The sequence below is a fragment of the Lepus europaeus genome, chromosome 16 (genome assembly GCF_033115175.1).
Source record: "Lepus europaeus isolate LE1 chromosome 16, mLepTim1.pri, whole genome shotgun sequence".
Lineage (NCBI taxonomy): Eukaryota > Metazoa > Chordata > Mammalia > Lagomorpha > Leporidae > Lepus > Lepus europaeus.
Genome location: NC_084842.1, coordinates 26,399,622 through 26,414,321, shown reverse-complemented (window position 1 = coordinate 26,414,321; position 14,700 = coordinate 26,399,622). Strand labels below are relative to the sequence as shown.

Here is a 14,700-nt window from a genome sequence, read left to right as displayed (position 1 = left end):
GAATGTATGCAGAACTATACAACTTTACAATTACAACCATCATTCACTTCATAATTACAGCTTTAGGAACATGGTGATTCTACCCACTAATTCCACCTTCACACTCCTTTTTCTTCCTTCCTCTTTTATTCTCTTATTTTTTACTGAGATCTATTATAAGTTGATTTTATACACGTTTAACTCTATTTTAAGCAAAGAGTTTAACAAATAGTACAAAAAAACCTGTTTCTCAACAGTCATGACAAGGGCTGTTCAAGTCACTGCTTCTCAAAGTGTCAATTTAACTTGTACAGATTGCTTTTTTTGTGCTCTATTATCACAGGTCAGGGAGAATATATGGTATTTGTCCCTTTGGGACTGGCTTATTTCACTAAGTATGATGTTTTCTGGATTCATCCATTTTGTTGTAAATGACCGGATCTCATTTTTTTTTTATTCCTGCTGTGTAGTATTTCATAGTGTATATATCCCATGATTTCTTTATCTGGTCTTCAGTTGATGGACATTTGGGTTTATTCCATGTCTTAGCTATTGTGAATTGAGCTGCAGTAAACATGGAGGTGCAGATAATGCTCTCATATACTGATTTCATTTCCCTTGGGTAAGTTCCCAGGAGTCCCACTCTTATTTTTCACTAAGATCTATTTTCAATTAACTTGACACGCATATAACTAACTCTGTTAAGAGTTCAACAAATAGTGTGAAAAAAAACTTGTTCCTCGGCAGTCGAGACAAGGGCTGTTAAAAGTCATTGCTTCTTAAAGTGTCAATTTTACTTCTTCAGATTGCCTTATAGGTGCTCTATTAGTTATCATAGGTCAGGGAGGACGTATAGTATTTGTCCCTTTGGGACTGGCTTATTTCACTAAGAATGATGTTTTGCGGTTTCATCCATTTTGTGGTAAATGGCCAGGTTTTTCTTTTATGGTTTCTTTGTTTTTAGCTCTGTGTAGTATTCCATGGTGTACATATCCCATAGTTTCTTTATCCAGTCTTCAGTTGATGGGCATTTAGGTTGATCTCATGTCTTAGCTATTGTGAATTGAGCTGCAATAAACATGTAAGTGCAGATAACTCATTTGTTTACGGATTTCATTTCCCTTGGGTAAATTCCAAGGAGTGGGATGGCTGGGTCATATGGGAGGTGTATATTCAAATTTCTGAGGTATCTCCATATGTCTTCCACAGTGGCTGTACCAGTTTACATTCCCACCAGCAGTGGATTAAGGTACCTTTTTCTCTACATCCTTGCCTGCATTTGTTGTTTGCTGATTTCTGTATGAAAGCCATGCTAATGGGGGTGGTTTAGATTTGCATTTCACTGATGGCTGGTGGTCCTGAGCATTTTTTCATGTGTCTGTTGGCCATTTGGATTTCCTCTTTTGAAAGATGCCTGTTTGAGTCCTTTGCTCATTTCTTAACTGGGTTGTTTGTTTTGTTGTGGAGTTTCTTGATCTCTTTATATATTCTGGTTATTAATCCTTTATCAGTTGTACAGTTTGCAAATAATTCCTCCCATTCTGTCAGTTGCCTCTTCAGTTTGTTGACTGTTTCTTTTGCAGTACAGAAGCTTCTCAATTTGATATAATCCCATTTGTCAGTTTTGGTTTTGATTGTCTGTGCCTCTGGGGTCTTTTCCAAGAACTCTTTGCCCATGCCAATATCTTGCAGGGTTTCCCTAAGGTTCTCTAATAATTTGATGGTATAAGGTCATAGATTTATGTCTTTAATCCAGTTTGAGTGGATCTTTGTGTAAGGTGTAAGGTAGGGGCCTTGGTTCATACTTCTGCATGTGGAGATCTGGTTTTCCCAGCACCATTTGTTGAAGAGACTGTCCTTGTTCCAGGGATTGATTATAGCTCCCTTGTCAAAGATAAGTTGGTTGTAGATGTGTGGATTGATTTCTGGCATTTCTATTCTGTTCCACTGGTCTATCCATCTGTTTTTGTATCAATACCAGGTTGTTGTTTATTATAACTGTCCTGCATATCTTGAAATCTGGTATTGTGATATCTCTGGCTTTGTTTTTGTTGTATAAGATTGATTTAGCTGTTTGGGGTCTCCTGCGTTTCCATATGAATTTCAGCATCGTTTTTTCTGTATCTGAGAAGAATGTCCTTGGTATTTTGATTGGTATTGCATTGAATCTGTAAATTGTTTTCAGTAATATGGACATTTTAATTATTGATTCTTCTAATCCATGAACATGGAAGATTTTTCCATCTGTGGCTTCTATTTCTTTAATGTTTTATAATTCTCATTGTAGAAATCTTTGACATCTTTGGTTAAATTTATTACAAGGTTTTTGTGTGTGTGTGGCTGTTGTGAATGGATTGATCTTAGAAGTTCTTTCTTGGAGCTGGCACTTTGGCATAGCAGGTAAAGCTGCTGCCTGCAGTGCTGGCATCCCATGTGGGCACTGGTTCGAGTCCTGGCTGCTTCACTTCCCATCTAGCTCTCTGCTGTGGCCTGGGAATGCAGTAGAAGCTGCCCCAAGTCCTTGGACCCCTGCACCTGTGTGGGAGACCCAGAAGAAGCTCCTGGATTCGGATCGGCACAGCTCTTACCGTTGCAGCCAATTGGAGAGTGAACCAGCAGATGGAAGACCTCTCTCTCTCTCTTTGCCTCTCCTTCTCTCACTTTGTAACTCTTTCAATAAAATAAATCTTTAAAACAAGTTCTTTCTCAGCCATGGCATTGTCTGTGTATACAAAGGCTGTAGATTTTTTTGTGTTGATTTTATATCCTGACACTTTACCAAACTCTTCTATGAGTTCCAGTAGTCTCTTAGTCCCGTCTTTTGGATCCCATATATATATAGAATCATGCCATCTGCAAATAGGGATAGTTTGACTTCCTGTTTCCCAATTTGTATCCCTGTGATTTCTTTTTCTTGGCTAATGGCTCTGGCTATAATGTCCAGAACTATATTGAATAGCAATGGTGAGAGTGGACATCCTTGTCTGGTTCCAGATCTCTGTGGGATGCTTCTAGTTTTTCCCCATTCAATAGGATGCTGTCTGTGGGTTTGTCATAAATTGCCTTGATTGTGTTGAAGAATGTTTGCTTAGAGTTTTCATCATGAAAAGGTGTTGTATTTTACCAAATGCTTTCTCTGCATCTATTGAGATAATCATATGGGTTTTGTTCTTCAGTTTGTTAATGTGGTATATCACATTGACTAGCAAATGTTGAACCATCCTTGCCTACCAGAGATAAATCCCACTTGGTCTGAGTGAATGATCTTTCTGATGTGTTGTTGGATTCAGTTGGCTAGAATTTTGTTGAAGATTTTTGTGTCTGTGTTCATCAGGGAAATTGGTTTCATCAGGGAAATTGGTCTGTAGTGCTCTTTGTTGTATCTGTGTAGTTCTTTTGTACAGGTTTAGGAATTAAGGTGATGCTGTCTTCATAGAAGGAATTTGGGAGGATTCTCTCCCTTTCAATTCTTTTGAATAGCTTGAGAAGAATTGGAGTTAGTTAGTTAATGTCTGGTAGAATTCATAGAGAAGGTATCTGGTCCTGGGCTTTTCTTTTTTGGGAGGGTCTTTTTTTTTTTTTCTTTTTTTTTAAACTTTTATTTAATGAATATAAATTTCCAGTGTACAGCTTATGGATTACAATGGCTTCCCCCTCCCATAACTTCCCTCCCACCCACAACCCTCCCCTCTCCCGCTCCCTCTCCCCTTCCATTCACATCAAGATTCATTTTCAATTCTCTTTATATACAGAAGATCAATTTAGTATAAAGATTTCAACAGTTTGCACCCACATAGAAACACAAAGTGAAACATACTGTTTGAGTACTAGTTATAGCATTAAATCAAAATGTACAGCACATTAAGGACAGAGCTCCTACATGAGGAGCAAGTGCACAGTGGCTCTTGTTGACCCAACAAATTGACACTCTAGTTTGTGGCGCCAGTAACCACCCTAGGCTGTCGTCATGAGTTGCCAAGGCTATGGAAGCCTTCCAAGTTTGCTGACTCTGCTCATATTTAGACAGGGTCATAAAAGACAGAGTGAGGATAGTAACCAATGATCCTAAGAGTGGCATTTACCAGGTTTGAACAATTATACAGCATTAAGTGGGGAAGAGGACCATCAGTACACACAGGTTGGGAGTAGAGCCATTGGTGGTAGAGTAGAGGTTATGATTACAAAGGAATGAGGCCTAAGTGTGCTAGACAGGGTCTAGAACAAAGGACAGAGTCATTATTAGAGGAGCTAAGAAAGGTGCTGTCTAAGCTACAAGTAATTTTTCTGATTGAGAGGCAAATAGAACCTGATAGAAGGGGCTTGATAATAATCTGGTGGGCTTTAGGCCTTGTAAGTTAAGAGGCCCAGACCTATCTATCTCTTCACATGGGGTGTATCCTAAGGGAGGTGTGAACCTCCTAGGGGAAGGCACTCTGTTGACTTTCATTACTTGGCTGGCCTGGGAGGAGAGCTGGCCAGGTAAAGGCAGGTGGCATCTCTAACAAGAAATTTACAGTTCTGCCTGCAAAGTTGCTGACCCTACTTGGCCGTCCCCTCAGCTGCAGTGGTCACTTTGGAAGTTGGGCTGAGTGAAGGGCTTTTCAGCTTAGAGCCAATAAGGTCTGTGGCTCTGACCTGGGCATCCTTCGACTCCAGAGCAGGTCCATTTCCAGTGATCCAACTCTTGGCAGAGCTGCCAGGGCTCTTCACAAGCTGACTTCTGCTGAAGCCCAGGCTTACCACATTGAAAGCCACTGCAGTGGACTGGCCTGTTGGGTCTCCTTGAGGGCAGATCACCGTACAGATCAGCCATTAATAGGCCTGCCACCCATTGCTTCTGATGCCTAGCTTTCTTTTCCTCCTGGTTTGTGTTCAAGCAGACCAGAGGATGCAAGTCAAGGGAGTGCCCATATCCCATCTCTAATCTTCGGTGGCCTGAACTACAAGTCTATAGTCACAGGCATGTTCTGTAGTAGTTTTTCTAAGGTAGACAATGCCCATGAGGAAAATTATATTCTCACTTTAAAACTTCCTTTCCCTTTGGTCTGAAAGGGAGGTTTTTTCTACTTACTGTATACTTCGCTGATGGCGAAGTGAATCTAGCTATGAGATTATTATTTAAGTTCTTATTTTGGCTATGCTATTACAGAAAAATGTTAGCCATCTCTTGTATTAGGTCTAAAGATTAAATTGTGCGTCCTACAGATTCCTTCATAATAGAATTAGTTTCCTACCTTGAAGAGAATAGAGAAATGAAAGAATAAGTTGAGCTTAGAATAGAGAAATGAGGAAGCAAGTCCTAGATCGCTTGCTGACAATAGCAATATTACATGAATACTTAGCAAACCGTTTCAACCATTAGATAACAACTTAAGAAAACATTTACCAGAAGGTCCAATGCCTTCTATAAATTTTAAGAATCATGTATTTGAAAACACCTCTTAAATATCTAACATGGTGTAGTTTGTTTAACCAGTAAACTTAAGTACAACCATATAAAATGTTTGGGAGGGTCTTTATTACTGACTCACTTTCTGTCTGGACTGTTGGTCTGTTTGGGTTTTCTGTGTCTTCATGGCTCAATTTAGGTAGGTTGTAGGTGTCCAGGAATCTATCCATTTCTTCTGTGTTTCCCAGTTTGTTGGCATACAACTCTTTGTAGTAATTTCTGATTATTTTTTTTATTTCTGTGGTGTCTGTTGTTAAATTTCCTTTTTCATCTCTGTATTGATTTGGGTCTTCTCCCTTCTTTTTTATTTTAATTGGGCCAATGGCATGTCAATTTTGTTTATTTTGGGTCATTTGATAGTATCCCATAGATGTCCAACAGTGTTTTTTAGTTTTCTAATTTTTTTTTTTTTTTTTGGTCTGGCTATAAAATTTCCAGCAATTTGTCTTTAACTTGGATATTCTTTCTTCTGCTTCACTGAGTCTGTAGCTAAGGATTTCCATTGCATTTTTTACTTGTTCTATTGAATTCTTCATTTCCAAGATTTCATTTTGATTTGGTAAATCTTCTCCTATTTATTTATATACTTACTTACTTAGCAGAGAGGAGGTTTGTTCTCTGTTGGCTTATTCTCTTGCTCACCTCCTCTCCTCAAAGGAGACCAGCGCCTGGGTGCTAGCCCTAGTGGGTACAGTGTGCATCTGTACTGCCACAAGAAGCACACAGCGAATCTGAGCAGTCCTTGATGTGAGCATGGATTCCATAGCAGTGACCCTCACCAGGGCATCCAGGAGCACGGGGAGCCTCCCAGAGTGACTGTGCAAAGTCCCGTGCACACCCTGAGCCCTCCTACACAGCCACAGCGTTTGTCACCGTCCGGGCTCACAAGCCTCCCACAGTCACAAGCACTCAGCCCCGTCGGTGCTCCCAGCCAGTCTCAGGTGTCTCTGCTTGGCTAGTGGCTGGGCGCATGGACATGAACTGGTGTAGCTCTTACTGAAGTCCAAAATAGTGCCCACCCTCCCTCGGCTTGTTACAGGATGCTGGTGCAGGGTGGTCGGGGAGAGAGGAACGTGCCACCTTTTTTTCTCTTCTAGTTTGGCAGGTACACTGTCCCCCACAGGGCTCCAAGCTGGATTCCTGCTAGGCTCTTACCACAGCTTTATCACCAGTGGCTTGGGCTGCTACAGTCTGGTCTCATCGCATTCTCCATAGCTGGTGCTGAAGTTCTCAGCTGCTGGGTTCTTGAGTTGGGTGTGTCCACATCCTCCATGTAGGTCCAGGTGTCCCTCTAATTTGCATGTCATTTCTTCTGTGGCTTTCTGCCTAATTCTTTGCTAAGATCGCACTCTCTCCACTTTTTTTCTCAACCACTGTTATTCAGAACTTTCAGGATAAATGTAGATGGGAAAAGTATATTTTAATGTTCTAGATTTTACCTCCTAGGCCATAGGCCATCCCACAACAAATGTGGGGGAGGGATAGCAGGAGCCACAGCCTTTCAGCTTTTAGCTGTGGGAGGCATGGTTCTCCTGGCATGCCATGGCAGGCAAAGGAGAGAGAATGAGTTCCTAAGAAGTTTGCCACCATCTGGATACCAGGAGGGTAAGGCAGAGGTTCTCTCAGTATTTCTCACCATTGCCTTGGAGCCATTTCCTCATATAAACTCTGTGTTCTTTATTCATTAATAGCAAAAACAATTCAACTCCATTCTCATTAATCAAAGTGATGAGGACAGGCGTTTAGCCTAGTGGTTAAGGCCCTGCTTGGGAAACACACATCCCATATCAGAGCGCCTCAGCTTGAGTGTGGCTCCACTTGATTGCAGTTTGCTGCTGTCAGACAGCCCGGGAGGCAGCAGGTGATGGTTCACATAGTGGTCCCTGTCATGCTCCTGTGAGGTCGCTGTCATGCCCATCTGTTGTGGGCATTTGGGGAGTGAACCAGTGGAAGGGAGTGCTGTTTGTCTCTATGGCTCTCTGCCTCTCAAAATAGAAACTCTATAAAGAAGTTCTTTAAAAAATGGTGCTTTTTTGATGATATGTTAGGGTTAGATCTGTGCTAGCAACATTGACACACCTCAAATTAACTTTCTCTCCTAAAATGGTTTGTTTACAAATTGCAACAAGCTCCCTGCCAATGGAAATTCAAAAAGTAAAAGATTGCATAGCTTGAAGGACGTAGCAAGAGAGATGTGTTGTAGTTTCTACCAAAACAATTTTAAAACCAGGAATCAAAGGAAACGCCTTTCATGTGCAGATTTGAATCTGAGTCTTGAATTCCAGTTCACATGAAAGAATTAATCGTAACACCCTTTTTTCCTTAGGTAATTTTGTGAGAAAAATTTTGCAGCCTGCTCTTCAGTTAATGGCCAGTGAAGATGATGATAGCATTTCAGAGACAGTGGCCCCTGGATTTTCCCACTTTTCTGAGGCACCAACAAAACAAGGGACTTCGTGTAACAAAATGTCCCCAGACATGGACACAGGAGAGAGCTGGACGTTGAATTCAGAGAAGCCGAGGCAGCTGGGAGCAGTGAAGCAGAGCGATCCTGATCTTTCGTTTTTAGTTGTGAAGAATAACGTGGGAGAAAAGCATCTGTTTGTAGATCTAGGTAAGTAACATTGACAGCTGTGTCTTTCTGACTGACCTGATGTCCTCTTGTGAGACACCTGTCCATGCTCATTGTCACTGTGCACAGGGTTCTCATTATCATCTCATCATCATCACACTCCCCAGCGACAGTGCAGGTCAGGAACAGAATGTGATCAGCCGCCTTAGGCTTGGGGAATCTGCAAGGCTTCAGTGCAGCGATCTTGGGGCCATCCCTGTGGAACAGAAGCCCCCGCCTGGCCTGGGCTCTGAACGAGAATGCTTATGGCACGCTCTGCTCCAAGTGTCGAGGGAGTTCCGCGAGGGAACGGGGAGACCTGCACCCTCCAGCGTGCTGAGAGTTTAAAGCAGATCCGGTCAACTTGAGAAACAATATGAAAATGGTACTCACATCACAAAGCAAGGCTGAGCTTGCTCTTCCCTGGAGAGCTATGTGGTAGAGGCAGGCTTTTGATCCTGGCCGGGACCTTTGAGTTCGCTTGCTTTCACAGACTGGTGACTTCCTGCACCCAGCCGTGCTCGGTTTGGGTCTCTGAACCTGAGTGTGTAGAAGGCTCTAGTCTGGCAAGACTTCAGCCTGATTTAACATACAACCTAATGAAGTTCTAACTTGTGATTTGAAAAGCTGTGAGAGCATTTTTGCCATTGAGCACTTCAGAGAGCTGCAGTGCACACAGGTTGAGGGCAAGTAGGCTTTAGTTTGGGGCAATGTTTTCAGGCTAACAGTGGTACCCAGATTAGAGAATTGTTCCCGATGATCTTTCTAGTGCCCCTGAATCAAGTGCCAGAATTTGGAAATGTAAGTCGGGTAAGTGCAATGTGTCAGTTTGGGTAGGCCTATGACCAAGCAAGGATAATGCGTAACAGTACATGATCCAATAAATATGCTGTGCCTCTAACCCAGTGTTGAAATCCCTCAATAGAATACCCCAATTCATGACCGTTGTATCCTTGAAGTCACATTACTGGGAAATAATAGGAATTAGGAAGAAATAACAGGAAAGCAGTCAGGAAATTTCTCTGGTATTCTTTTTTTTGTTTTGTTTTGTTTTGTTTTTGACAGGCAGAGTGGATAGTGAGAGAGACAGAGAGAAAGGTCTTCCTTTGTCGTTGGTTCACCCTCCAATGGCCACTGCGGCCAGCGCATCATGCTGATGCAAAGCCAGGAGCCAGGTGCTTCTCCTGGTCTCCCATGCAGGTGCAGGGCCCAAGGACTTGGGCCATCCTCCACTACCTTCCCAGGCCATAGCAGAGAGCTGGCCTGGAAGAGGGGCAACTGGGATAGAATCCAGCGCCCCAACCGGGACTAGAACCCAGTGTGCCGGCGCCACAAGGCAGAGGATTAGCCTGTTAAGCCACGGCGCCGGCCTTCTCTGGTATTCTTGAATGACACATTTTAACAGTATATCTCTGTTTATATATCAAAGAGGATGAGGAATTATTTTACTTGAACTGTCCTTTTGAAAGTTCAGAGGTTTAACAGTACGTGCAGATTTTTGTTGTTTAAGTTTTATCTTAATGTAGTTCCATAGTATGTCTTGAAATCAGATATTGTGATACCTCCAGCCTTGTTCTTTTTTAAAAAGATTTATTTATTTGAGAGGCAGAGTTACAGACAGAGAGGTCTTCCATCCACTATTTCACTCCTCAGATGGTTGCAACGGTCAGAGGTAGGCCGATCTGAAGCCAGGAGCCAGGAGCTTCCTCTGGGTCTTTTTCTTTAAGACTTCCTATTACTAATTGAATTTCATTGCTGCTGTTGGTCTGTTCAGGTTTTCTATGTCTGCATGGCGCAATTTGAGTAGTTTGTGTTGTCCAGAAATTCATCCATTTATTCTAGATTTTCCAATTTTTTTATTGTATAGTTGTTTAAAACTTCCTACTCTGGTATAAGTTATAATGTCTTTTTTTACCTCTGAATTTACTTTAGTCTTCTCTCATTTTCTGGTTAGTCTTGTTAAATGTTTTTGGATTTTTGTTCATCTCTTCAAAAATCCAAATTATCATTGATCTTTTGTATTTTTATTTTCTCGGATTTACTTCTCTGACTTTTGTAATTTTATCCTATTAACTTTGGAATTGCTCTTTGTTCAGTTACTTATGATACATCATTAGGGGTGTTTTGATATGTTTTGATGTAACTGCTTATTGCTGTAAACTTCTTACTACTGCTTTTGCTTCATCCCATATATTTTGTTGTATCCTATACATTTGTTGTGTTTCTATTTTTGTTTGTTTCAAGGAATTTTAATATTTCCCTTTTGATTTCTTTGATTCACTCCCCAAATGACTGCAGTGGCCAGAGCTGAGCCTATCTGAAGCCAGGAGCCAGGAGCTTCTTCTGGGTCTCACACGTGGATGCAGGGGCCCAAGGACTTGAGCCATCCTCTGCTGCTTTCCCAGGTGCATTAGCAGGGAGCTAGATCGGAAGAGGAGCAGCTGGGACTCGAACTGGCGTCCATATGGGATGCCAATGCTGCAGGACAGGGCTTTAACCCACTGCACCACAGCACTGGCCTGCCCCATATATATATATTTTTTCTTTTTGACAGGCAGAGTGGACAGTTGGAGAGAGACAGAGAGAAAGGTCTTCCTTTGCCATTGGTTCACCCTTCAATGGCCGCCGTGGCCGGTGTGCTGCGGCCGGCGCACCGCGCTGATCCAAAGGCAGGAGGTTCTCCTGGTCTCCGATGTGGGTGCAGGTCCCAACCACTTGGGCCATCCTCCACTGCACTCCCGCAGCAGAGAGCTGGCCTGGGAGAGGGGCAACCAGGACAGAATCCGGCGCCCTGACCAGGGCTAGTACTCGGTGTGCTGGTGCCGCAGGCAGAGGATTAGCCTATTGAGCCGCAGCTCCGGCCTCCATATATTTTTATAATTCCTGAAGTTAATTTTGCTATTCATTTCTAGTTTTTATTCCATTGTGGTCAGAAAAGACAAATGTTATGATTTTGATTATTTTTTATTTCTTGAGACTTGTTTTGTGGCATAGTGTATGGTTTATTCTTGATCTTAATATGTTGATGAAAGGAATGTGTACTCTACAGCTGTTGGATGAAATGTTCTGTAAATGTCATTAGGTTCACTAAGTTTATTGTACAGTTTAATTATTCTGAAAGGCAGAAAGAGACAAAGAGCGCGCTTCCCTATCTTCTAATTCATTTCCTAAGTGCCCACAGCAGCTGTGCTGGGCCAGGTCCAAGCTGGGATCCAGGAAGCTAATCTAGGTCTCTTATGTGGGTACAGGGATCCAACTGCTTGAGCCATCACCTGTTGCCTCCCAAGGTAGGCAATATCAGGAAGCTGGAGTTGGGGGTGTATCTAGTACTCAGCCCCAGGCAGTCTGCTATGGGATGCTGGTGTCCCAAGAGTGTCTTACCTACTGCACCAAATGCTTGCCCCTGTGATCTAGTTTAACTATGATATTTCTTTGCTGATTTTTCTTTTGGTCTGGATGATCTTTCTACTGATGGAAACGGTGTTGATGTCCCCCACTATTGTTGTATTGGGGGCTTTTCTCTCCCTTTATATCTGATGTTTGCTTTATGAAATTTGGCACTTTAGCCTTGCAAAAACACTTAGTCATCTTTTTGATGAATTGATCTCTTGATCATTACATAGTGACTTTCTTTGTCGCTTTACAGTTTTTGTCTTAAAGTCATATTGTCTGATGAGTACAGTTATTCCTGCTCATTTCTGGTTCCATTTGCAGGGGATATCTTTTTCCATCCTTTCACCCTCAGCCGTTGTCTTTATTGGGGATGTAAGTTTCTTGTAGGCGGTACATCATTGAAATTTTTTTGTATTTTTTTTTTAAGATTTTATCTATTTATTTGAGAGATAGTTAGTCGGAGAGAGGGAGAAACAAAGAGAAAGATCTTCCATCTGTTGGTTCACTCTCCAAATGGCTGCAATGACCAGAGCTCAACCGATTTGAAGCCAGGTGCCTGGAGCTTCTTTCAGGTCCAAGTGCTTGGGCCATCTTCTAATTTCCCAGGCCCTCCCAGAGAGCTGGATCGGAAGAGAAGCAGCTGGGACACAAACTGGTGCCCATGTGGGATGCTGGTGCTGAAGGCAGAGGCTTAGCCTACTGTGCCACAGTGCTGGCCCTTGGACTTTTTTTTTTTTTTTTTAATCCATTCAGCCATGTGTATCTTTTATTTAGAGAAGTTAGTTCATTTAAATTTAAGGTTAATTTTGGTAAGTTATGAATTAGTCCTTTTTTTAAAATTTCTTTTTATTTTGAATATTCTTTTTTTTCTAGTATTTTTAAACTTTTATACAGTTTTTATGATGATAATTATCTTTATTTTGCTTTTCTCTGTAGCACTTCCTTAAGCATTTTTTTGTAAGGTAATCTGGTGGTGATGAAGTCTGTTTTTCTCATCTTAGTAAATATTTCTTGTTCATTTGTGAAAGAGCTTTTCCAAGTAAACTTAATTGACAGGTTTTTTTTTTTTTTTTTTATTTCAGAACTTGTAATGTATCACTTTCCCTCTTGGCTTGTAAGGTTTATTTTGAGGAATCTGCTCTTGGTCTAGTGGGAACTCCCGTAAGTGTGACTTGAAGCTGTTCTCTTGCAGATTGTAGAATTCTCTGTCCATAGTATATTTTGAAAGTTAGATGATAAATGTGAGTGGTGAGGCTCATGATAAATGTGAGTGGTGAGGCTCTTTACTTATGTCCTTTTTGAGGTCCTATGGCCCCTTCACCTGGATGTCCGTTTCTCAGGTTTGCAGATGTTCTCAGCTATTGTTTCTTTGAATGAACTCTCTGTACCTTTACTCCTAGCTTCTCCTTCAGAGAGCTTCAAAATGTAAGTGTCTGTTTGAAAGGTCTTGAAGGCTGTATTCATTCTTTCTTCTATTTTCAATTTTTGTTTGATTGGCATATTTCCAGCCACCTGTCTTTTGAGGTGTAGATATTCTTTGATTTGCTAGATCTAGTAGTTTGAAGTTTTCAACTGTATTTTTTGTTTGACTTCCTGAGTTCTGCACTTCCAAGATTTCTGTTTGGTTCTTTCTCAAGATCTCTACCTCTTTGCCGAATTTCTCATTTGTATCATGCATTGTTTCCCTAATTTCATTAATCTCTCTGTATTCTTTTTGTGTCTCTTTGAATATTCTTAAAATCATTCATTTAAATTCTTTACCAGCCATTCTGTCAATCTCCTTTCTTTGGAGTTTGTTACTGAAGCGTTATTGTGTTCCTTTGGAGGTGTCACATTGACTTGTGTTTTCATACTTGTGTTCCTATATCAATATTTGCACATTTGATGAGCTACTTGATGCTGTAGTATATACTCCATGTTGCTTCTTCCACTATAACCAGTGGCAGTGGGGCCATGGGGTGCTCTTTGCAGTCCTATCAGTGGTAAATGGGCCTTGGTAGCAGTCTGTGGGGTGAGGCCAATCTGTGGTGGTTGGGGGACATGGGAGTGCCACCCTGATGTTCAGCATTGACACACAGTTCCTGCAGTGTCAGCTCCAGATTTCTATGCAACATCATGGCAGCCACTTTGCTTTCTGCCCCCCAAGCAGACAGTTACTCTCTTCATGTTTTCTTGCTTTGAATTGGAGTGGTAATGTATTGAGTAGTCCTGTAGCCACCAATGCCACCATGACAGATAACACCAGGAGCCCACAGCTTGCCAAGATTAGCTAGCTTGGGGTAGGGCCAAGGTCATGTTGCTGTCAGCTGCGTGTTATAGCCCAAGGATGTTAAAACCACCCACAGATGATGCTGGCTGGAATATCAGTCTGGTAAATTGTGGTCATAGGTCTCTATTTGTGCTGGGACAGGTCTACAGGCTCCATTACTGGCCTGGGGATAGGGAGCATTAGGATCTGCCTTGGGATTGGTTTTTAGCCCAACGCTGAGCAGGTCAGTGTCCTGTTCCTTAGGTAACTGGAGAGTCTTGCTACCTGCTGTCGGCCCAAGGCTGGGGGAGATGTGAAGGCAGTCCCTTGATCACCCAGGCTGACAGAAGGATAGGTTGTACCTGAGCCTCACAGCTATAGGGCCATGCACTGTGTTTCAGATGCCTGCTAGGCCCACATGACACAGAGGGTGATGCAGACCCAAACACTGTTCTGTCCTTTCAGGGCACAGATCTCTACCAGATGTCAGGTGAGTTCTAGAGGCTTTATCTTCAAGCACTGATCTAGAGATAGTAGCTTTTGGGTTTTATTTTGTGTTGCATGTCACCACAGCAGGCTCAGTGTGAGCTGCAAGACAAAGTCCTAGGCTCACGTTCCCACCTTATTCCCTAGTGGCTGGAATCTTGCTCCACTTTCTGCTGGAGATTGGGGGATGGGCGGTAGATGAAGTGTCTTGGCTGCCTGGCTTTGGAGGGTCCATAGGCTCAGACTGGTCTGGGGGCAGGGGTCATGGAGCCTTGTCCTGTACTAGGTTTCATTGTAGCAGGCCCATTTCTGGGTTTCAGGTCTAAGGTCTGGATTTCCTTCTCCCTCCCCCAAGTGGGAGGTGCACTGCTTGTAGAGAGGGGAAGGGTGATTCAAACAACTCTTCCTGCATTTTTCACTATGTCTTTTGTTATTATTATACTAAAGCCAGAAACTGTGCTCTCTCGCCTGGTTTCCCTAGGTCTAGTGAAGGTAGATTGGTTTATGAATAGCTGCTCAAGTTGGTATCTCTTG

General features: G+C 42.3%; 1 protein-coding gene across 12 annotated transcripts in view; it reads left to right on the top strand.

Annotated features, from left to right (window-relative positions):
- The window catches only part of PRIMPOL (primase and DNA directed polymerase), a 51,224-nt gene that overhangs the window by 20,064 nt on the left and 16,460 nt on the right, over nucleotides 1–14,700 (top strand). For 11 of the 12 annotated variants that reach the window (XM_062213403.1, XM_062213397.1, XM_062213402.1 and 8 more), the window contains one exon: nucleotides 7,755–8,042. In XM_062213403.1, coding sequence (XP_062069387.1) covers nucleotides 7,755–8,042 — 288 coding nt within the window. Of the gene's footprint in view, nucleotides 1–1,188; nucleotides 1,229–7,754; nucleotides 8,043–14,700 lie in introns of all 12 variants that reach the window. The other variant, XM_062213406.1, reaches the window with a different exon arrangement.